The sequence below is a fragment of the Amblyomma mixtum genome, chromosome 3 (genome assembly GCF_055824585.1).
Source record: "Amblyomma mixtum isolate Tamu chromosome 3, ASM5582458v1, whole genome shotgun sequence".
In the NCBI taxonomy this organism is placed as follows: Eukaryota; Metazoa; Arthropoda; class Arachnida; order Ixodida; family Ixodidae; genus Amblyomma; species Amblyomma mixtum.
This window is the reverse complement of record NC_143014.1, coordinates 214,933,730-214,958,366: the sequence shown is the minus strand read 5'-3', so window position 1 is coordinate 214,958,366 and position 24,637 is coordinate 214,933,730. Positions and strand designations below refer to the sequence as shown.

The following is a 24,637-nucleotide window of genomic DNA, read 5'->3' as shown; positions in this document are numbered from 1 at the left end:
AGTGAAGTTACCTTGCTTACGCTTTCTTGGGTGCAAGTTCGGGAGAACATCGGAGACTCCTTTTGGATTTTTGCACCAAGGCTCTCACCTTTCCCGGAGAAAACCCACTGGTGGCGGTAGTGGAGGAAGACTTTTATTGCCAAATTCAGTGTCCCTAGTCTGGAGCAGTCCAGTGGTAGTGTTACTTAACGTTGGCGGACCTGGCATACCTTCCTGCATCCGATTTCCCCCTGAGCGTTCCTTTTAAAGGAGGGACTGCGTCTACACTGTGGCAAAATTTGTGGTCATGAAGCAGAAAAAACGGAGAAGAGCACAGTCCCTCGCCTCGGTGTCAAACGTTGGAATGGAGAGCACAAGGCGCGATTTTTTTTTCTGTTTTATGCGACGTGTATGATATGCCCGTAGAAGACGACACAGACGAGCTCGTCACGCACAATGAACTTCAGTTCATTGAAAGCTGTCAGAGACCGAGAGAGCGGAGAAGAAACGGTGGGAGAGTTGATCAGATAATGGTACCGGCTTGCTATCATGCAGTGGGAAAATGAGAACGGGAGTATAGTTAAGCGCACTGTGAAAAGAGAGCCAATTTGAAAATGAAGAGCGTCAAGTAAGAAAAACGGCGTTCCCCTTGTGACGGGTCAGTGCCGGACTTGCGTGAGAGCACTCAGACAGCCTTCTAGCTAACGAATTTGTCGCCAGCATTCCGACTTGAGCACGTTTGTGATCCTTCGTGCATGACCCCAATCTTGACATTGTATTTGATTTCACCGGGCATGATGTTTGGTCCGAGGCAGTGTATATGACAGGATGCTTCACTAAGATAACATTCAGGATTTAGTACAAGGCATTCAGCATATCACAACTCATTTTCATCATCACATAACCGTCATCGCTATGCTAAAATAAGTAAAACTGTCAACACTGAACGCGTCTGTGAAAAAAAAATCTGCTCTCACACCACAGCGATCCCTCATATGTTCTCGTTACACTCTAAGTAACCGCTCTGTGACTTTTTAAAATTATTTTTAAACGCCCTAACTAGCGAATGTCTAGTAAGTATGCGGCCATGGCACTACTGTTTTTCCTTCTTTTTCTAGACATTCTAGGATCCTATCCTAAGTGTAGCACGTTAACACTGCAGTTTTCAGTTATGACATACTGCAACTCCACACGCCGTTGACTCTCGAGATGCTGATGCTGATAATTATCCATTGTTATAGCGTAAGCGCTCTCAAGATAGTCTCCTTAACAGATTTATTTTTATTGTTATTTACTTATTTAATTTGCTTATTTGGGAGCCCCATTCAGCGCCAAGAAGAAGCCGATTAAATACGCATACGAGGTCTGTTAGAAAAGTATCCGACCTTTGGCCGAAGAAAAAAAACTGGCATAACTGGAGCGTTAGAAACCTAATAACCTTCAAATCAGTCTCCTTGGGGCTCCATATACATCTCCCAGCGGTGCTGCCATTGTTGGAAGTATTCCGAAAAGGCCCTTTTCGGAATGGAATTTAGCTCTGCTGTCGTTGCAGCCATAATGTCCTTTCTTTTCTGAAATCGCGCTCCTTTCAATGGCCTCTTGATTTTAGGAAACAGCCAGAAGTCGTAGGGGGACATATCAGGAGAGTAAGGAGCCTGTTGAACTACAGGAGTCTGGTTTTTCGCCAGAAAAGTCTGAATCAAATGCGAGGAATGTGCAGGAGCAATGCCGCGAGGGATGCGCCAATTTCTTGTTGACCTCAATTCCAGTCTCTTGCGCCGCACAGCGCCACGTAGGCGATGGAGGACATCTCTGTTACTCTTTAGTCATTCTTTGACCCTGTGGGGTGCGTACTCGTGGTGTGCCACACAGAGGGAGTCGAAAAAGCAGTCAGCATAACTTTGACATTGCTGCGCACTTGGCGGGCCTTCTTTGGTCTTGATGACGTGGAATGCGTCCTCTGTGACGACTGTGATTTGGTTTCCGAGTCGTACCCGTATACCCAAGACTCGTCACTAGTGATTACGGCGTCAGTGAAGTCAGGGTAACTGTTTGTGGAATCCAGCATCTCCTTTGAGACTTCAACACGAAGCTGCTTTTTCTCCACTGTCAGCAGCTTCGGCACGAATTTCGCTGCCACTCTCTCCATGGCCAAATCTTCGGTGATAATGGAATGTGCAGAAAAATTGCTGATGTCCACCTCTCCCGCAATTTCTCGGATAGTCACACAACAGTCCCGCATCACCACAGCGTTCACTTCGGCAATTACCTGTTCATTTCGGCATGTTGATGGCCGACCGGAGCGTGGCTCTCTCTCCACAGATGTGCGGCCGTCTTTAAACCAGTTGCTCCACTGCTTAATCTGTGTGCTGCTCATAGCATCATCACCGAAAGCCGTCTGAACATTTCGAATGGTTTCCACTTGGCTATCGCCAAGTTCTGGCAAAATTTGAGGTAGTAGCGCTGCTCCTCTCGCTCCGCCATTTTCCTTGCAACAAAAAACCGACGAGAGCACTGCGCACTGCCTCACTCAAACGCTGCTTGCCAGCGACTGACGCTATCGGCAGGCGGGAAAAAATTCGTGCATGCGCCCGAGGGTTCAAGGTTGACTGCTGTAAGCGCGCTTGTTTCATATCCATCAGGTGTTCGCAAAAAAAATAAAGTCGGATACTTTTCTAACAGACCTCGTATGTTTGCATGTGATTCTGAATATCATTTTTTTTTTCAAAGATTAGAGACAAGCTTCTTAGACCCAATAACTTAGGTTTTCTTCCTTCAGAGTTGAAATGCTTCTATGCCGGTGCCCGCGATGTTGCATGACTGCTAGCATCGCGTGCATTCCGAGAGGCTTGATGTTAAAGCACATTGGGCAAAAAAAAAAATACTGCAGTGCCTCGTTGATTAATACGGACGAATCGAATTATTGGAGATTTTTGCAGGGGACGAACTCTTTCAATGTACTTACTCCTGGCTGATATAGAAACTCGCTGTACAAACAATGGACCGAGCGAAAATGCGGAGAGCGCACTGGGGTTCCTATGTATTTTGGCCGGATTGATATGCACAGCGATGCGAACGAAATCTGCACTGCGCCAAATAGATGTTTTTATTTCCCCCGTACTTTGAGTGCTGCAGAGCAGCGAAAGGTAGTGCGAAAGTATAAATGCATTAGGTGATGGTCTTTTCTTACTTGTTTCAGGCTATACAGTATGCTAAGGCGCCCGGTCGACGCCCTCTACACCATTTGTTGTTTGGCACGAATGTCTACTGGAAAAACTATGCGGATTTCGCTACGTTGAAAGCCGTATTCAGCCCCTGTCAGCCGACTAAGTACTGATAGGTACTAGCGTTTCTTGGGATGTGAAAAGTTGTACTATGAGATAGGCCATCCCTTTGTGAGATGCCATCAGGCGTGATCATGGTCTGCTCAGCGCTTCAAGCTTACCAAGAATTTTTTAGAGATAATGGTATCGGGATCATGCGCTGGGAGCTTTCAATATTTTATTCCTTTTTCCTTTCATTGTACACGGTACGCACAAAAAGTAGACCATAAATATAGGGTTTTCTTTTGATTTAATTTTACTTCACGATTCACGATTACAGACGACGCCCGCTTTGGACCGTTTTGCTCTGTTAACAAAGTGCCCATATTAACGGGACACGACTACACGCCGACAACGGAAAGGAGACGAACACGAAGCCAGGACCACGTTCCCCAATTCGCAGTCTATTTCTGAGGTAGTATATCGTTTACTTAACGCGGTGCACTTTCGAACTGTCAGCATGTACACCAAAAACTGGTCACTACCATAGGTTAGTTACGCTGAGAGGGGAGAACGCAGCCTGCACAAGGTCTGGGCTCCTCTTCGTTTTCTAACCGGCGTTCAAACTATACTGCAGTTTCCAGTGTCAGCTTGAAACACACAAAAAAAGAAAGCAAAAACAAATGAAAGAACCAGTGCCGGAGGAGTAAGGGGGCGGGAGGTGGAATCTGAATGATGAACCTCTGCAAAACAGGTAGGGAAAGCCTAGCTGACGGATAGAGTGTGGCTGATTATCTGAAAGTCAGTTTGCCATAGCTTGCCAACCTCATCCCATTCGAAAAACGAACTTACAAAAATTGCAAACTAAAAACAAACAAAAGAGGGCAGCTCCAGGCGTCGTTAAGCTTCAGTTGCCGTGGTAGCAGCCCTCCTACCAACAACACCAGCGGGGAGCGGTCCCAAAAGACATTGGCCGCCGAAAACTAGGAGCGGGCCCCGGCATTCGGTGTTGCGAAAAGGGGCAACCAAACACCAACTGTCGTGTACATTTTGGCGGTGCGCTCAAACTCAGCATCAAAGGAGAGTTTGTCGGAATAAGGCTTGAAACTGCGAAAAGCCTCGACCTCCCAACTCACCGCATACGACCTCACTCAACCTCAAACTCATGCATGCAGGGCACGTGGGAAGAAGCCGTAGCGTAATTAGGTGCAGGTTTGGGTATATTTGGTAATCCATTACTGACACAAATCACACAGAAAACGAAGAAGGTAAAGGTCTGTGTATTTCTTCGTCTTCGTCGTTTTCTGCGTGCTTTGTGTCAAGAAGCTGTAGCTTGGAGGAAGCTACAGACGAACACAATCCCACACCTCAGCCTCTTACACGGCCTACTCCCACATGGTAACCAGACACATGCCCGCTATGCGGGTAACGCCCAATACTCTATCGTGCTACATGGACTTGCAAGCATGCAGACAGCCCGGAAAATCTCGAACCAAAAACCTGAGCAGTGGGGAGGCCGCGCTGTCCAGCTCAAGCCTACAGCACCAAAGACAGATGGTTCACCGCAAGCAGCACACAGCTCAGGCCGTAGGAGCAATGGACGAAGAGCCCCTCCCAATTCAGGGACGCAAAGCCCTTTACTCAATAAAATGTTTATGACATCATCATCATTATGACCTCACAAAGTTTCGAGTCATTACCGGCCTTACCTCATCTGGACCTCACTCGGGAGGTTTAAGTCATTTTGAAGTTGAGGTCCACCTCGAGAGGTCGAAACCTCATAAGGTTGCTCACCTCTGGCCACATGTGGCCTCGACAGAGAACGGCAGCACATGCCTATAAGCGCAGGCAGGTGTAATGCAAAAGCACTGGGGGTCTTGGTTAAAAATACTTGCTCCCCTCGCGATACTCTGTGTTACGGCACTGCGGTAGACGAGGCAAACTTTAGAGCAGGTTGCCTGTACATCCGGTGATCTCTGGCTTTCAGCGACGGGCATGCCAAACAGTGCCGGAATGTAAAGGGAAGACTCGAGGGATGCGCGTAGCTTTAGGAACAGCCTAGCTGACGACGTGATCCTGGTTCGTGCTTTGTGAGCACGCGGCAACCGTCCCCCAGCAAACAGTCGACATTCGCGTGATAACATTAAAAAATTGAAAGGGTTCGCAGGCCATCGACATCACGCGTTCCACCTTCTCTGGGTGCTTGCTCATCGCTAATTGCTTTCGCGCATTTCATAACTTTCATCGGAGAGGTCCCATCTAAAGGAGACAGAGTACGGCACCATCATGAAGCTCTTTATAAATTTTAGCAGCATTAAAAAAGAAACAAAACGCCTACATCACCGCGAAAGGCTATAAGGGGCGACAACTTTCTCTGGCTACCGTCACTACACGGGTGCCAGGCAAGGAAGGACGCACGCAGATGCGCTGAAACACGAACTGTCCACCGAGACGAGCTTGTGTGCTTGCAAAGAAACAACCTCCCTCGGCAGCGGCTATAGTGGCACCTGCACTCGGCATTAGTCTGGATCAGACGAGCTGCGTTTAAAGATTATCTCGGAACTTTTGATATAAAAGTTCTTATACAGCAACGAGGACTGAGTCGAATATCGTAGCAGTGGTCACGCATGATCGCGGTCCCTGGGACAACGTGAGAGCGTCGCGTGTACTGATCAAACCAGAAATAACATGGCTAGCCTTGCAAAGAATCAATGATGAAGCAGCGCGATAATGGCGCCAAAGTATGCGGTTTCAAAAATGAGAATAATAAAAATAGTGGCACAACTGGCAGGAGAAGCATCAAGCGCGAGGCTGCCGTCATGCGCTGACGAGTGCGAGTCAGACAGCTCGCGTGTATCAAAGTTATCGCGTGGTGTAGTATGTGGGGTTGGACGTCCCAAAGCAGCGCATAGGCTTTGACAGACGCCGTATTGGAGGGCCGCCAGATGAATTTCGACCCCCTGTGTTCTTTGACGTGAACTAAAGTAGCAGAACCGATGGATGTTTTCGCGTCTCGCCTTCATTGAAATTGGGCCGCCGCGGTCTGGATTCGATGTCTCTTCCTCGGGATCAGAGCCGAACGCCATAGCCACTAAGTCACCGCGGCGGGTAAGTTTCAGACAGCATAGACTTTCTTACTATTACCTAGAGGGAAATGTGGCGGCGCTGCATTTCATCCATCAAGGACGCGCTAGGCACGCTGGGAAGATGTAGCTTCGTATGGACTTCTGGTGGCTTATTGAAAGTTCAAGAGAATGGATTTTTGATCATTCAGTTTCGTTTTCATTTATGATTTGTGCGCTTTGTAGTGGTGTCGTTATACAGCTGCGCAATCAGTTCTTTGAGATTCAAAGCATCCGAAGGTGCTTGACTCGAATTGAGCTGAGCACACTGCCTAGGCCTAGGGCCTGATGGCCCTGAGTCCGTTTGCCTCGTCACTTGGAGTGCTTTACGCAGCAAGCTGGGGTTGTCTACTGGGAACATCTGCACTGAATTGTGAAAGAAGGGAACAATATTATCTTTGTCAATTGAAAAATTCCAGGGGTGCACTCAAGTCTGCTTAGGTGCAGTAATTCGAAAGCATTTCTCTACTGCTGCCGATAATGTTGCTGCGTGTTTGTTTATACATTTGCCGCTTCTAAGTGGTGTTCTCGCTCTAACTTCGGTTCTACCATATCCGAAGACGCGGGTCCCATTGCTAGACCGTCTAGTAAGCACACCCAAGTACGAATGCATTAATTTAGTTGATTAATTAGACAAATCAGTAGTTAAGCACTTCCTCAATTCCTTTAAATTACCGATGTGTGAAGTAATTCACGTGTGGAACTAATTAATTATGTCAATTAATTATTTTCCCAATTATTAATTATCTCAACTTAACTGAAAGTATTAAATTTATTTTTATATTTAATTAACTAATTCATAAAATCTATTAAATAGCCGATTATTTTGTCGAATCAATTAACTATTTAAAATAGTGAATTACTTTGTTCAAATAAATGATTATTCATTTCTTAATTATTTTGGGCACTTAATTATGGATTCATGTTAATTACAAGTCATTTAATCACTTATTATATTAATTACCCCTATAATGGATGGCTGACAGTTAGTGCGGACGCGTTCTGATGACACGCTCCGCCGACGGGTCCCGTACACGCCACTCGTGAAACAAGAAATGCTTTTTGCATTAAATCTCAATAGACGGCTACTGTGACCACTGTACACATTACTCGAAGTAGTGTCGGAGACACTTATCTTTTAGAAGCGGAAAGTACTTTCACAAGCGGCACTTTAAGTAAACCGTGCTCCTCGAAATTAGCATTTGCTTCATTTCGAAGTCGGGCGGTGGCCGTGCATAACATGCAGAAGCGACATACACTTCATGAAATAATTCACTGAAATACCCGCGTGTTGCACTTGTCAGTATCAACACGACCGTCACTAGATTGTGGTATGACAGATTTCCGCTTCCTAGTGCATGCTTCTCTTTGCAAAAGGCAAAAACCGTAGGCGCAGCGGCGGGGCATGGTGAGAGACGGCACTCTGCGCGCGCAAACAACTTTCTCATTGAAAGGTTAGGTCTGGGGGAAGTTTCTCATGGCCCGACCAAAGGCGCGAACCCGAAATAGCATACGACACCAATGAAACGTTTCTATTTTTCCGAACGCCAAAACAGAATCTCCACGAGTGTTAATTTAAGCGTTAACATTTTTTTTGAAAGTATATTTGGTGTGAAAAGTGTGTCTGTTAAACGCTAAAATTCTTGTTATGGGCAAATTCGGCGCTCGTTTACACCTATCTGCTTTTCTACTCATAACTGCAATGTGCAGCAAGCATATTTTATGATAGGACAGTGTGATTGTTAAATAACGTTTCTTTCTAATATTTTTTGCCGAAATATATATTTCTGCCCTGTTCATTATGTTTTAGAACAAATACTAACCATTCCAGTAAATAAACCTTGTGTTTCCGGCATTTCCACGATGGATGAAGTGCTCTTTAAGAAATTCGCATAGACAGAGGGACCAGCTTTCAGTGCAGGTTATATTTAGAAACACTATGGTCGCAGAGTATAGCGCTTGTCCATCATTGTTCTACTAAGACTGCATGGGTTGCTGCATGCAGCCTTCGTTCATTTCTAGATATTTGAAGGGCTAATGATTACCGGCACTGGGAATATAGCCTCATATTTTGTACCATAGACACCAAACTATTGGATTTGGCTCCATGTTTGAGGTTCGGCTTTTCGGTTTTATTTGAAGTTGACTAACTGGACGCGATAGGTAATCTCGGCTATCTCAGACGCGCCACCGCCTTTGCCAGGGAGCAGGGAATTACCCCCTTTGCGCGGCCACCGTGTATTCACGGCCGAGTGGATATGATCGCTCGCTGTCAGCTGCAAGAGTTGTAGTCGCGCGATCGGCAAAACATTTACACTATACACTTGCGACTTCTGCGGCTCCGATCCCTCGAGCGGGAAAACAAATTCGTCAATGGCTGCTTCGTGAATTTGTTGTTGTTTCGCTGCTTTCTGTTCGGAGCTGCTTTCAGGCGCGTTCTGCTTAAACGGAGCCGTAGAATCCGATGAACGAGCAACTGGTTTTCTTGCGCGAGCCAGCAGTGAAGGCTGCGCCATGGACACGACGCTGACGCACGCCGGCGCCTGCGATGGATCGTCAGGCTGGCTTGCCGAAGGCGCCTATGCTTTCATTCTGTGGACTGTGCTGGCAGGGGTTCTCGTGTGGATCTGCCAGCGCCTTTTTATGCAGAAAAAGGTTGTTCGAAAGGTAAGGTGTTTTCAACCGTGCGTACGACATTAGGCGTGAACGTGCTTGAGCTGCGATCTTAAAGGGACACTGAGGAGAAATTGAAGTTGGCTTGTATCGACAGAATACCAGCTCCTGATTACAAAAACGCCACTCATACTGACAACAAAGCTCTTGTAGCGTAGAAAAGAGCAAGAACCAAAATACAGGTATCGCCGCCACAGGCCAAACTCGCAAGTACAAGCGTGATGAGATCATAGAACAAAACAGTGTTGCTAGAACGAATGGTTCTAGCAACACCAGGAACCGAGAGACCATGCATCACTGAGGCGCAGCCAATGCATGCGCAAATCTCCTTGACGTCGCCAGATGGCGCCACGTGCCCGGCTGCTACGCGCGCTCCTGAAGCATCGGGACAAATCAGCGCCTGTTTTCCGGCGGTAGGCGGGCTCCCGGTATTCCGCTAGCGGTAACAAGGTACACGGTATGCTAAAGGTGTCTATTTGCGAGAACTTCGTTGACGACTTCGAGAACGAGATCCATCGTAACGCTGGCAAAACGCCAGTGCAAACGTAATCGAAGCGACTGTAGCGACGGCCGCAATAGCCGATAGATGCCTTCAACGTGCGGCCGGCGGTAGCTTTCTTTTCGGCTGCTGCTAGGCCGCACTGCTGGCAGCCAGAAATCACGGAGTCTGCGTTACGTCATGTGCACGTCATGTTTCACGTCTCTTAGTCCTCTGTCGTCATAGACGAATCCCAAGTTTGAATCAGAGCGGCGGGAAAAACCTTTTCAACTTCGAATCCAAATTTCTTAGAAATAAATGCATCTTTCGCTGCCGGCCAAGTGGCAACAAAGCCATGACATGCCGAACTATCGGATTTTACTATAAAAAAAATATTAATAGTGCTCTCCTCAGTGTCCCTTTAAGCGCAGTTCTTCACTGCAATTCAAGAAGTTTTTCCAATGGTTTTTGTGCCCTCTGTGACGTACAGTCATTCGGTTTGCCTTCGTCCACGGCAGGGGTTTCCTTGATTTCTTCGCGTACACGGGGTCCTAGTGCTCGACTTTAGGCACAGGTCTCCGAAGACGCATTATCGGAGGCCCCCCCCAACACTCGGCGAGGCTCCGATGATGCGTCTGCGCGTGTATGACAACAAGCTCTCAAAGTTTTCCGGGATGGTGGCGTGGCTTCTTGCCGAGACAGTTAGAGCGCTCGGAGGGGTTTCAGGAAAAATACACCACCCTTGACCCCTTTCCTTTCTTCATGTCAGTATAAACCTTTTGTTTCCTTAAGACGCCTGTGCAAGTATGTACTTTGGTTTCTATATGCATGGATACGAAGAAAAGCTGATCAGCATCGGTTGAAGCAACCATCTAGTCTTGAGCTTTGTGTCAGTTTTACCTGCCATAAAGCTGACTCGGCTCTAGCGAAGCCGCCTGTTTGTGAAAACTAATGAAATGGCAGCATAGTTGCCTGCACAATAGGGGCATCAGTGTTTTCAGAGGCAACATGGCAACGCGCGGGACCATCGAGTTTTTTTTGCGTTCCTGCTCTCCCTTTGCCAGGTCCATTGGCAATCGCACCGCTGTGACACGTGCTTGAGCCGCCAGACCACTTACACAACATGTTTGCCTCAGCTCGAACCTGTACAGAGGTAGTCTTTTCATCTTAATGCTGAAACGAGATTGGTTTCTTTCACAGTCATGTAAAAGAATGCAGAAAATAGAAGTCTTATTTTTCCATTCTAACTACAGAGTATTTGAGGCACGAAAATATGGCTTCGTCCACCGTATCCCACATTTTTTTTGTTGCACTAATTAACTCGGAAGTGAACGTGTCTAACCTTACGCTCTTTAAAACAGCTCAGAAACGGGAGGAAATACATCCCTTCTTCGGCTCCCCCTGTCTTTCCGAACGGATGGGTTCCCCTACTGCTATCCACGGACGTACGAGTCAACCAAGTGAAGCCAATTACTACCGTAGGTAAGTGAAAATCATTACTCTGTTTCGAAGGCCATCTGGCCTGTGGAATTATCTACATATTTTTTTTTGACTCGCAAATCAGCCCTTCCTTTTGGCTAACTGTTCTACCTTTCCTGGCACCTACATGTTTCCTTTTTCTAGTGCGGCGTATGTTTAAAGAGATACCCTGAGCACAAATTGAAGCTGACGTGTGACGATATACTACGGCATTCTACCGACAAAGCCAAAAAAAAAAGAACAGGATACAGGTGTCCATATCGCCGGACGATTTCGCAAATAAACTGCATATGTCGAAACTGAACTTTGAGCGCGGATTCCAGGGGCTATGCTATAACGCAATTCACTTAAAAGCGACGGCAACCAATCCTTCTCGGTGTAGACGTCACGAGTTCGAACTTAATGGCAGGGAAACATTTAAATTCAATTTCCTCGGTCATAAATTTGTCTCTTACAGTCGGACAAACGTTACCACACACAGAAGAAGCCAAAGAATCAATTTTAACTGAGGACAAAAATTGTATGCAGTTTGCTTTTTGTGTTCTTCCAGCTTACGTGCGTCAGACTCTATATGAGTGCAGCTTGCGTGATGCAGCGTCAGTGAATTCTGGACAGCACAAGAGTTGTAGAAATAGAGTGTAATTTACTTTTGTTTGCACTTACTTCCGCAGTTAATATGCACGCCTATAAAACAACGCGTGCCAGCTCATCCAGTGAGCACATAGCAGGATAGCTGTCCTTCCGAACAGGCATCTTTCAGAGTTTTTCTGGCTCCCTAAGAAGTTTTCCTTGAAGAGGAGGATGAGGAGGAGGAGGAGTAAGAGAAGGAGCAACGGCGGGGTGGTTAACCGGTAGATGAAACCAGTTTGCTACATCTATCCGTTAACCTCCTCGCCTTTCCTCCTCTTCCTTGAAGTCATATGTATAGTTGGCACATAACCAAGTAGCAGCGAAATGTTGCAACAACGTCAGTTTTTTTTTGTTTTCCTCAAACGTTAATATATAATTCTTGATGTCTTTTTTTTTTCAACGTTTCTGAAACGTTGCAAATAGATTAACTATTTCTTTAAAATGTTAGAGAAACTTTGCAAGAGCATGCAGGTTCACCAGTTATGAAGGTGCCTAACTTTCTGCATAGACCAACAAAGAGGGCGACACTTGAGTCCAGCAGCACACTGCATTCAATACGTACAAGCAACTCAATCACCTCCGAGCAGATACCATGGAGGCAAGGTTATGTAAACATCGTTAAAGGATTATAAAAGAGTGCTCCAGGAGTGGTATAAGTAAATGTTTAATAGGAAAAGTTTGCAAAGAAATACTGAAGCAGTGCATGCATTCTGTGGCAGGAACAATCTAAGAGATCGACTTCAAAGTACTGCAAAGTGCTTGAAATGTGTTTGTGATTTTTCATAGCTATGATATTAGCATTTTGATAACGTTGCATTTAGATCATATTAAAACAATGTTTAATTTAAACGTTGAAGTACTGCTTGCGATACAGCATAGAATTTTATTTATTATTCTTTAACATTATATTAACATTTTAAACTAAGAAATAACACGTTTACTTTGAATGTTAAACTATGCACAATGTTTATGATACAACATATTACGTAATCTGATATTTTTAGCATTAAAATAACCTTGTAATGTCACTGTAACGTTACTGCAACTAGCCCGCCGCGGTGGCTCAATGGCTGCGGCGCCCGGCTGCTGACCCAAAAGACGCGAGTTCGATCCCGGCTGCTGCGACTGAATTTCGATGGAGGCGAAATTCTAGAGGCCCGTGTACTGTGCGATGTCAGCGCACGCTAAAGAATCCCATGTGGTCGAAATTTCCGGAGCCCTTCACTACGGAGTCCCTCATAGCCTGAGTCGCTTTGGGACGTTAAACCCCAATAAACCAATAAACGTGTACTGCAACTAACATGAAAATCTGAAAAAGTTTAATGTTCGGTGCTACCTGGATAGCCCTCTCATACGCTAAATGAAAAACTACTACAGTTACGAATTCAGAACACCTTAGCGGAAATGATGAAAGGACACCTCACCGCACTGTACTAAAGACTATCATGCACTGGAACTGGACGTTTCATCCTGAAAAAATTGGCAGTGGTTTAACTCTTCAAAACCTAGTTAGAGCGAAAGCTCCATTAGACTTGGCTATGCTTGGTTAGATGCTTGAAAGGCCTCGCGGGAGTTCCAGGCACATGATCAGTCACGCTTTCATGCATGGCGAAACTGCATGCGAGAGCGGCGTCGCCTGCTTAAGTGAACGCCGAGTCACGAGCATAATCACATGATCACATCTGGCGAAGCGGCGGTCGACGCACCGCGGTTGGAGCAATGGCGCGGCGGCTGCAGCTGCGATGAGTCACGTGGCCTGACGTCACAGCCACGCCTCCGGCGCTCCTCCTGCTGAAGGTCAAACTCCAACTCCCGATGACCATGGCTAAACATGGCGCAGTGGAGCTCTCGCTCCAAGAAACAGGAATGCAATATGAAACAATCCGTACACACACCTTGACAATTCCAAGACACGTGCACGAGCCCTTAATATTCGATCGTCTGCTGAGAAATATGCATCCTGACTAGGGCACAAAAACTTAACAAAAGATTTTCAGTGCAAAAAGACACGGCGCACGTGGACGTGGCAGAACATGCGGATAGAGACGCCTTTTCCCTGGCAGTCGTCGATCACCGAGGTTATCCTCTTGCATCACTGACGATCGATAAAACAAAACTCCCGGAGGAGGCCGAAGAAGCTGCCTTAGCTTTAGGAATTACCTCCGCCACTGCCATATACATCATCAGCGACTCTAAAACCACAATTTGAAATTTTGCCAAAGCAAGGGCCCACTCTGCAGCCATCAAAATTTCAAAAAAATCACCAGAGCTTGCCAGATTACATTTATCTGGGTCCCCGCCCATTCTGACCATCCTGGAGACGAGGCTGCGCACCTATTTGCCGGAGGATTCGTAGTTAACCGAGTGGTGCGCTACCCCGAGCTCAGGTCGGCAAAGGAGCGAGTGACGTCCTACAAAGAAATTACATCCCAATTCAAGAAAGGAAGACAAATCTTCCCAGAACACCGTAGAACTATAAGTAAAACACAAGTCAATTGGTGGCAGCTCCGAACGCACACTTTCTTTAATACGTACATGCACTCCATATGGCTCCCAGAGCAGTTCAGCCCTTTTTGGTCAGTCTGCGGGCACCAAAAGGCAGACGTACTACACAATCTACACTCATCTAGTCCAGACAAGCCATCGAAGAGTCTGCAGCTCTCTACCCAATCGCAGTGGGAGGCCGCTGCTCAGCTGGGACCCGTAGGTTCAACTGCGAGTCACGGAGCGGGCCGAAGAGGTAGCCGAGCGATATCGTGGGTCGGGCACCTGGCGTCCCGCCTTGAAGAGGAGCCCAGCGCGGGGAGGGGAACATCACCCTAACCTACGCCTAATAACCCTTCTTCAATAAAGTTTACCTCCTCCTCCTCGTGGCTATTAGACCTGGCTGGCTGTGTGCCTGGTCCCCTTTGTGACGACCTCTGTATGTTATATATACTCAGCGAATATAGAAATAAACGTGAATTGATCTCGGGCAGAATGCTGTTCGTGCACGACAAGCGGTGAAGGTTATTTCAAAGGCCCGTCTCAAGACTCTAGAGCAAGTACAATAAAACGCTCCCAATAGTCCAGCTCTGCTGTCGTTTTCACTGGATGGCATGTTGCTCGCGAATGCCGTGTTCTGCAGTCAAAATTCTGGAAATAAGTTTTACGCGTGAGTAACAATTCGCGTTTTAGAAAAATTTCGCATTTTAGCAATATCTACTGTCCGTCAGCTTTTCCTCTCGCTTGTACAGTGGTGAGCAGAAAAAATATTAGCGCAAATGAGGATCACCGGAGCGACCGAACGGCAACGTACGGTGCTGCAGTTCAAGAGCACGCTGATAACGAGAGTTCCAGGATGCTCCCATTCTTCTGTTTAGCAGGGGAAAATTCTTTGAACAGGGAAATTCTTATTCTCCCCTTTCTTTCGTGAAAGGCTTGCAGACTGTAAAGCGCTAATGGAGTGATAAAAATAGATGTTTCGCTTCTCACGACGAGAATGCGGAAAGAATAACGGCCGTGCGCATAGCGATGACCTGCTCTTGCTGTGAACGTGGGAATGCCCTGGCAGTCTCTCTAACATCGCTACGCCCCGCGGTTCGATTCCGCCGCTCTGGTCATCTGTCAGTTCTGGTAATCTTTTTTACTTGCCTACGCGTACTTTACTGGCATTTGAAAAAAGACGTACAGGGCCGCTCAGCACGAAAGGGAACACGAGAGCACGTGGCCGCGGCACTTCCGAAAGCGCTGCCGCTGAAAGCCGGCAAATCGGAGGCAAAAGCGCATGCGCAGTGACCAAGGCCGGCTGCTCAGGGTGCTGCTCTTTCCGCGCTGGCTCCTGATGCCGCACATTTCCTGTCTAACCAGGTGCCTATCTATAGTATTTAAAACGTTAGCAGTTAGAATTTATGTAGCCGTCTTACTAGTTAACATAATTCACCGGTTTTCTGACGTCTGCCAACGCAGGTATTGCTTTGCTGAAAACGCGTCTTCTTACATCGCAAAGCTAATTTCTAAAAATTATTCGAAAGCTTCCCTGAAACATTTGGTACAATTACTAATCTGGGCAGAGTGTGTCGAATTATTCTAAACTTCAAGTGAAAAAGCTGTGTACAAGTATTATTTGAACAATTTTTTTTCCCACTGCAGAAAAATATCCTAGATCCATGGCTTCATTATTTTCTACAGCGCCGTAGAGAGCAAAACTTCACGCGTTGAAGGAATGGAACGGCAAGAGAGGCTAGCATCGATGATCAAATTTTTATTCGTGACAGGATCACCACACGCTTCCCACGCCGTCTCATCGTCACGGTTCAGCGAACTTCCCAGTGCGATAGAACTTAGAAAGCATTTCAAGGACGAAATGCTTATGGCAACAGGTAGAAATGTCTCATAGCCAGCGTTAAACCAGGAACTTCATCACGACAGGGAAACCATGCTGCAAGCTAACTTGTTTGCGCTTAGCATTTAAACACAAGCCGGGATCTTCGGAACATGTTCTCTCGATTGAATTAACTATGTGGTTGACTATTTTCCTCTCGGCTCCGCCGCCAGATGTTTCCCCCTCCTTTCCTTGATTAGCTGTCCTCTGAACGTTGCTTTTAGAATATTTGGTGTGAGAAATGTCGGATCAAAAAATCTGATGCTCAGTTTGATGCTGCAAATAAAACACTAACGACACGGTTAGTTCGAACATATTCGAAGTCTTTTGAATCTGGCGAGAACTAGAACAGATGCCATCGAAAAGAAGACAAAAAATACGACCTAATTTATTAGCATGTGAAGATATGCATCGTTCATTAGACTCGTTTCAATAACTTTTCACCATGTCGTGGCGTATGCTGACGGGAGCAGTTTTGCTAACTGGAGAAGGCTTCATGCTTGCTATTTTTAGCGGCAACTAGACGCGTTAAGACATTTGGAGTGAAACATATGGAATAATATCAGCGCATAAACTATGATGTCACTACTCTTCCGTCCTCCTCCCATCCCAAAACTAGAAAGCTATTCACAAGCCTGCAACTGCCACGTCGTACTTATCCCATATATAAACTCTTCCCTATTTTATTTTATGCATCCGGTTCTTGCTGTATGCTAGAGAAAAAAAAAAGAATATTACATGGTTGGGCGTGGTCGCCAGATTTGAATGCGTCTTTGCTCGCTTGCCAAGACCGCCTTCTGATGAAGTAGAAGTTCAAGCCGCCACTTTCTCCTATCTTAGAGCGGTCGGTGCAAACAGGCCAAACAAGACTATCAAGACGCCGGAGAGCGCATGACAACGGCTGGAATCCCATCTGTTCTCCTGCGCTCTTCTCGGACTTGTGTAGTGTCTTTTTAGGCTTGTTTTTCAATTCTGAACATGGCTCACGAGAAGCCCCACCATTCAGCCTTGTTCCTGTGTTGAGATGGCGATCTCAAAGTATCGGCTTCAGGCATTAAAAACTCTAGAGAATAAAGATGCGCGGTATATATTCGCTTCCAAGTCAGACGCCAATTTTCGCCATTCCTTGGTATTCTGTCTTCGTTCCTATTTTTGCTTCCGTTTCACGCTAGACTTTTTTTCGGTCGTGTTTAGGAAAGGACCTGGTGGTCTTCCGCACCGAGGACGGCGTGGCCCACGTGATGGACGCGTACTGCCCTCACCTGGGCGCCCACCTGGGGGTCATGGGCCGCGTGGTGGGGGACTGTATCGAGTGCCCCTTCCACGGGTGGAGGTTCCAGGCGGACACCGGGGCATGCGCGCACGTGCCCTACGTCAGCAAGAGTACGTACTGATTGCACCGAACATCAAGATTGTTGCTCTGTATTTATTTTTGGTTCCCTGCCTGCTTGCGGCGTATATTTTTATTCAATCCTAAATGTGTGCGTTTAGGTTCGATGACTTCCATGAGCGTATTATTGCAGTTAATCCTGCAAGCCCAGTCTTGAGTGTTGCAACTGACGTTGGGCACTGGAGGCTCAGTCAGGTGATCGTGCGGTCAATGTCTGCGTGATAGTCATTGATTGCTGTAAACAGTTTCAATAATAAAGTTAAAAGGCAAACGTCAGTGTTATTTTAACCCTGGTCACCACCAAAAGTGGGATCATTACTACGCCCTTTAACTGTTCTGAAAGCCAATTTTGAAACTCAATTTTTTCGTACTTGTGATTTCTATGAACGCGGGTCCCGCCTTGGTGGCTAAGTGATTCTGGCATTTGAAAGCTGATTCCGAGGTTTCTCTTTCGATCCCAGCCACGGCAGCCGTATTTCGATTGAGGCGGAATACGAAGACGCCCGTCGGCTATGCGGTGTCAGCGCACGCTAGAGAACCCCAGGTGGTTTAAATTAATTCGAAGCCCTCCATTAAGGCGTGCCCTCATAGCCCACGTGTCGCTTCTGTACGGTAAACCCCACAGTGTATATATTGATACGAACGCACTTAGCGAAAAATATCCTAATAGGCCGGGATGTTCACTGCACCCAAATAATACTTTACCAAGTTCGTTCCCCGTGATAACTGCTACACCGAATACCAAAAACTCGCCGACGGTTACCACGCCCGCCTAACGCGGCATTCAGCGACAGATAGCTGCGGTAGTAAATGTACCGTTTGCCGTGAAACGTAGTGGCGCCCTCTTTGTTAGGGTCACGTACGGCGCAGGCACTATAGTTCACACCGCTGCGCAAAAAGGACGGCAGGAATTCGTAGTGCGGCGAACGGCACCACTCTCCTGTGCTCCTTGTTTCTCCTTTGTGTTACACCAACGACGCCGCAGGACCGGCAAACGCGCTCTTAACAGCTATCGCTGCAAAAGTAGAATTATATATATATTTTTCGTTAGCGTCTCATTCTATTCGTTTCTTCAGTTCCAACGTTCACCAAAGTGAAAACCTGGACCTGCCGAGAAAAGTACGGGCTGATCTTCGTATGGTTCCACGCTGACGGCGAACAACCCGAGTGGGTGCTCGAAGATATCGCCGAGCTGAGCAGCGGTTCTTTTAAACAGATGTCGAGCTTCGAGACGACCAGTTACGGCCATGTCCAGGACATCGCTGAGAACGTGGCGGACACAGCGCACCTCAACTGCGTCCACCAGGCGTCCTGGCTGCTGTCCGCCGACGAGTACGAGCGTCAGGCGGCCACGCCCGGCTCCTGGAGAAGCCGCTTCCTCTCTGTGTTTTGGGAAGCATCCTGGGAGCCCAAAGGCTTCAGTGCGTGCACACCATTCACTTTCGACATGTCCCTCTTCGGCTGGAGACCTCGGCTCCTGCGATGTCGCGGCACCATCTTGCAGTTTGGCCCGTACCTCGCCATAGTGCACTCCAAGACGGTGTTCGGCCATTTCGTGTCCGTCATGTCGACGACCCCTGAGGGACCCTTTAGTCAGCACATTGTGCACCGAACATTCGCCAAGCCTGGTCTATTCGCATGGGTGGTGTGCACGGGGATGGAAGTTGGATTCGCAAACATGGTGAGCGCTTATGTTTCAGAACATCCCCAAATTCAGAATCATCAACAGTATCGCTCTTGACAAGTCATATGTTACTACAGTAAGATGAACAGGCAGTGTGATGTAGGGAACACAGCGTAATCCTCCATGGTGTAAGGAACGGCAAGAGACAGAAATGAGAATCAAGAAAAGGCAGGGAGTTAGCAGACAAAACAGTCTGGTTGGCTGCCCTGCAGTGGGACAAAAAGGGAAGAGGGGACGTAAAGGGCGAAACATTGTGATGAATGAAGAATCCTTACTTCAATTCGCTTTTCTCTCTGGCTCTTAACTGACATTCTCCAACGGATGTCTATTAAGTGCGCAAGTGTGGAAATGCCTCAACCCATCGCGAACACATCCTATCAACCTATCGGTAACAAAGTCTTGGCATCAGCGAGAGTGCATAATTGTAAGGAGCCTACAGCACATCACACTGAGCGTGCTTGGTTATTGTAACAATACTCGTAAAACGTCGTTGCTAATCACCGCGTCGTCATAGGCAGGTTCAGTGAATGTTAAAAAAGGGTAACAAATAGTATTTAAGCTATTATGGACTTTCCTGAAGCTAATCATAAAATATGTAGACCGCTGAAAAGAACCACAAGTGGCGGAATCATTGCTAGCGCCTGTCATTGTGGGCTTTTTTTTCCTGTGTTGCACACGAAGTGCAAGGAGCACTAAAAATACACAAGGCTGCGTCTGCTCAGACGCGCTGGTAGTGGCTGATGCAGCACCTAGATTAGCGTGCCGTCTCAACCGCCTGTAGAAGAAAGCTTTGAAGCGCGCGGTGTTCAAAACACGCACTCCTCCGCGGAAATTTCGGATTTCGTTCGCTTTGTTCACATCGCGGCACTCACTTTCGCAGTGAAGATATCGCTGAGAAGATCATGCCATTCGTGTTTTTTTTTACGCATCAGGACTGGCTAAATAGAAGTTCTGCGGGATTTTAGATGTTTAAAATGTTAAATGAGGAAAACACCCGGCTTGAACTTGGCAACTGTGAACAATGAGGCCTCCTTTTCAACAGCATCAAGTGCATCAGTTTCTTCAGAGCCTTGGCCACGCCATGAAAAATGACCCCTCCTCTGTATATGTATATTGCGTAACGAATCAGTGACCGCTACCACCATTTGGTCTATTCAACTCACGGCTCCTGCTTTGCTTAGAACGCTGGTCGCCGCCGTGTGGCGCACGAGAAGCACGCGGAGACCGTACCGTGTGTTAGTAAGCGTTCTCATGGTATGCGAGTTTGATTTTTGTCTATTTGTTTTTTTTTAGCTTACCGCCGTTGACTCAATGTTCGCCATGCACGGGTCAACTGGCAGGATGGCATTGAAGCGAACAGCCATTATCGACATCTGCACACTACTGGTGTCTTGCGCCACTCATCCAAGCTGCGAAAACGCTGAAAAGAATGTAAGAGCAGTGCCAGCGCGGGCAAGGTGTGCAGCATGAACGGAAGCAGCCCCCCATACAGCGGCGGTTAGCTGCCCGTTATACACGGTGACACTTCATGTAGTGGGAGGTTCTGTCCCAACGTCAAACCTCCGGGGAGGGTCAATAAGCAGCAAAAGGCCATAGAGGGCTCAGGAACAACCACACATTGAATTTCCGGAGTAACTTTAAAGAAAAATTGGTGGGCGCAACAAGAGTTAAACGGAAGCAGTATTGCATGCGGCCACTTAGTGCAAGTAATTGGTGTTGCTTATTGTATGTTTACATAGTTGCTTAAAATCTTTTACAGCTGGAAAGGGACTTCATAATCATGGCGAACAAGATCGTTCTCAAGAACCCGAGCCTCGTCAAGGAGGAGAACGGACTCCCAATATTCCGGAGGTGGTACGAGCAGTTCTACAGCGCTAACAGCCCCACGTGGCAGGACGTCCGAGAACACAGTTTGCAGTGGTAACTAGCCTGGAGCCCGTGCTAGGCTAACGTGACCTGGAGAAGACAAACTGAAGTGAAGCGTATTCAACTATTTGGGACTTGGTCATCAACAAAGCGTTTTTCTATCTAATAGGCTGGGTGTATACGCACGCACGCACGCACGCACGCACGCACGCACGCACGCACGCACGCACGCACGCACGCACGCACGCACATAGTTGTGTAGCTTTCGTGTGCAGGTTTAATATAAAACACAAGGCAAAAACGAGCAACGGCGAAGCCGTATTCATCAAAAAGCAAGAAAAATATATTAAAAAAAATGATAACATGCATAACCAAGCCCTCGCTCGGAACTAGTAGCTAAAGAAAGGGTTCACCGTCCAGCGAACGTCCCCGGCGAAGGAATGGTGTAGTGCAGGGAGCGGCGACGACGCCACGCAGTCCAAAAGGCCGGAAATGAGGCGCCGGCGTGCCCAGCGCCGCAGGTTCGAGGTTGCCGGCGGAGTGAAGGCGAAACGGCGGACGACACCAGAGCAGCAGTAGGTTGGACGCCAACGGCCACAGGAGATGGGCGGCTGGTAAATAGGCGCTGGGTGATACAGCGACGAGTGATAGGCACGATGGTAAAGAAAGAAGGAGGCCAAGCAATGGAGACCCAAGGGAGGCCCACGGCCGCACATATCTGCCGTCCGTCGGTGGCCGTCTCCGCACTTAAGTGCCACGTATCCTCCTCCGCGGCTTCCCTCAACACCTCGCACCGAGCAATACGCCAGCCTTCCGCTCTTGTTGCCATGCAACAGTTCCTCATCTTCGCCTTTGCCGCCGCCACCCCTTGCGTGAGCACCCCCTCCACGCTGCGCGGCTGACACGCTCGACGTTCCCACGTGGACGCACTGCACTCAAAAACACCCTTTTTGGGACTGTGCACATCACAACTGTCGATAAAGGGTTGAATTCCTTTCAGAATGCATTTACGCATGATGCGTAGTAAAAATATTCTCTGGTGCTCACTCCAGAAACGCGTCGTCTTCTAGAATATATTGTTGGTACGCGTGTGATAGAGAGAGATAGAATAAACTTCATTGAGAAACTGGTCATAAGGTTGCTCGACGAACGGAGGGGTGGAGTCTTAATTCCAAAACTCCAGTGTGTTGAGCTGCTTCACGAACCTGGCCGATGAGGTTCAGCTGATCTTCCAAGGAAACGTTAGTCAATTGAGCCTCCACGAAAGGTGGAAAGTGTGGAACTTGTGTCATACCAGGGGCAGGTGTCAAGGTACTCAGCGGCATACATCTTGTTATCTTTATGTAGGTTTCAAAGTGCATTTCTCCGTATTTGACGCCAAGCTACAGCGTCTGCTGTGCTTACAGACGCTGCGCGTGCGAAGTTTGTACCGTCTGTTGCAAAAGTTTATAACTCACCGCGCCGTTCATTTCTATGCCGCGGTGGACTGCAAACTTTTGCTACAGACGGTATGTGCAAGCAATAGAAAGTACCTACTGTTGTGGGCCTCGAGTACCGCCGTGCGTTTCTCCATGAAATCTAAGCGATGTACATTGAAGAAAATTAACAATGCAAAAAGGAGAGAGAGCAAGAGATCGTTGTGAAGAAGAAAAACATATCAACGCGGGCGAACGGTTACATCTGACATTTTTGGTTCCTGCTCTCTCTATGCTCCTCCAAGTTCACCAGGGAAGCAAAACACCGGAATAATAATAGGCCGGTTTCGTCACCGTTCAGTGCAGGCTACTCTGTACGACAGCGGGATGACAAATGGGGAAAAAAATTAACATGAAAATAGGAAGAGGAAACGCTGAATGCGCACATTCATCGTAAGTGAATTTTTATTTTTTTCCGTGTACCTAGATATGTCTACATACACAGAGTGAACAAGGAAGAGGAAAGTCTCAGGGTGCTTGTCAACGCGTTTGACAAGAGGACTTGTCTCGTCTCCCCTTTTGACTTTGTGTATCTCATGAAGCCATCTGCCGGGCCTTTCTCTACCACGAGCTATCTACATGTTATGAGCGGTCAGGAAACGATTTAAGGCGACGTCCCAACCTCGACCTATGCGCTTCTAGTAGCATCTTTAGAATAGGGCCCAACTAAACGGCTATAGAGGTCAAGTACTTCAGATTTCAACGTCGAAACCTGACACGACCTCTCGAAGTTTATTTAAACAGAGTAATGGCGGCTTGCCTAACGAAGGTGCAAAAACGAGATGAAAATTGTGAATTGCGGCGTTTAACATTCCGAATCAAGACTTGGGCTATGAGGGATGCCGCAGTGGAGGGCTCCGGATTAATTTCCACACCCGGGGTTTTTCAAAGCGCGCGACATCGCACAACACAGAGGCGTTTTTGCATTTCGACTGCATCGAAATACGGCCTCCGCGGCCGGGATGGAACCCGCTACCTAGGGATAAGCAGCCGAACACCAAAGCAATTGAGCCACCGCGGCCAGTGAAAACGACGAAAAAGCTGGGTGACAAGAACAGCTCATAAGTTGTTCATCTCCCAGTCCTATTTTTGTTTCAGGAGTAACCACACGGTTTTACCGCATGGCACGCCACAGTGTTCCGATTTATATTCACGTATTCCATGGTGGCGTATCCATCCTGTGCTATATATGTTAGACATGCACCACTGTTTCTTTCTTTAGGCGCATTTACAGAATCTGTACATGCACCTGAAGCTTCTGCTCAGTTTCTGTACAGAAGGTGTACAGAAGGCAGTGCTTCCTTGTAAGGCAGCAACTTAGGTTAGCATTAATGCTTTGCGACTCATGCGAAGTTCTTCGGCATTTGCTTGTCTTGACTATTTTCTCTTCATTGTTTCTGGGCGCTTAAATTTTGCCTTACCTCAAATTTGGTTCATGGCACATCAGACACTTTTTAAAATATACCCCTTAAACGCGCTAAATTACCCCTCAACGCGAACAAAAATTGCCGACGGGGCATGCATAGTGTTAAAAAATGCGAAGTCGAGATGCGATCTAATACGACAAATCTGTTTTAAGGATATTCGCTGTACTACATTTCACTTTCACAATGACGGCCTTGACATTGCGCCTTTGAATTCAATTTCGCAGTTCGCTTCTGGAGGTTGTGAAGGCTGGTGAAAGGAGGCGTTTCTGCTGGGTGGAGGCTTGTGAGAGGGAATGCATTTTTATAGGCGGGTAAGCGGAGGTTCACCCATGGAAGGGTGGTCCGGGAGCGGAAACTTCTGAGCACCCTCCGGGCCTGGAAGGTACCCTGATTCGCTAGAGGCGCGGTGGGGTGGAGGCTTCGAACACGAGCACAGACCATGGCTTTTTTCAAATAAGCAGAAGTATACTACTAACGCAGTACAGTAAAACTGCAACTTTTTCAGGTTCCTTTTTTCCCCGAACCATTGTTGACTGGAATGCCCTCCCCGCCGATGTTGCCGCCATCACGTGACCATCTTCATTCTTATCCGCTGTAACCACTTGTATCATACTGCAATGCCATGTATTTATTATTGTTGAATATATTAACCCACCCCTTATGTATTACCCCCTGAATGGGGTCTTTAAGGTGAATAAATTGAAGTGAAGTGAAGAAGTAAAAAAAAAGGCTGCTGAGGTCAAGCTTCTGTACTACGGTTGAACACTAATTTGTCAGTCCATAAACCGCCATATAAAGTTCGCGATCT

The 24,637-nt window shown here is 47.2% G+C and overlaps 1 protein-coding gene across 2 annotated transcripts in view; it reads left to right on the top strand.

Annotated features, from left to right (window-relative positions):
• The window catches only part of LOC149353647 (cholesterol 7-desaturase nvd 1-like), a 37,247-nt gene extending 16,133 nt beyond the window's left edge, over positions 1–21,114 (top strand). Inside the window, exons 1-6 of one of the 2 annotated variants that reach the window (XM_089577382.1) lie at positions 3,590–3,717; positions 8,863–9,031; positions 10,877–10,997; positions 17,182–17,370; positions 18,454–19,058; positions 20,821–21,114. In XM_089577382.1, the coding sequence (XP_089433508.1) occupies positions 8,879–9,031; positions 10,877–10,997; positions 17,182–17,370; positions 18,454–19,058; positions 20,821–20,985 (1,233 nt within the window). In that variant the 5' untranslated portion in view covers positions 3,590–3,717; positions 8,863–8,878 and the 3' untranslated portion in view covers positions 20,986–21,114. Of the gene's footprint in view, positions 1–3,589; positions 3,718–8,858; positions 9,032–10,876; positions 10,998–17,181; positions 17,371–18,453; positions 19,059–20,820 lie in introns of those variants that run through there. The other variant, XM_089577383.1, reaches the window with a different exon arrangement.
• Positions 21,115–24,637: the final 3,523 nt, after the last annotated feature.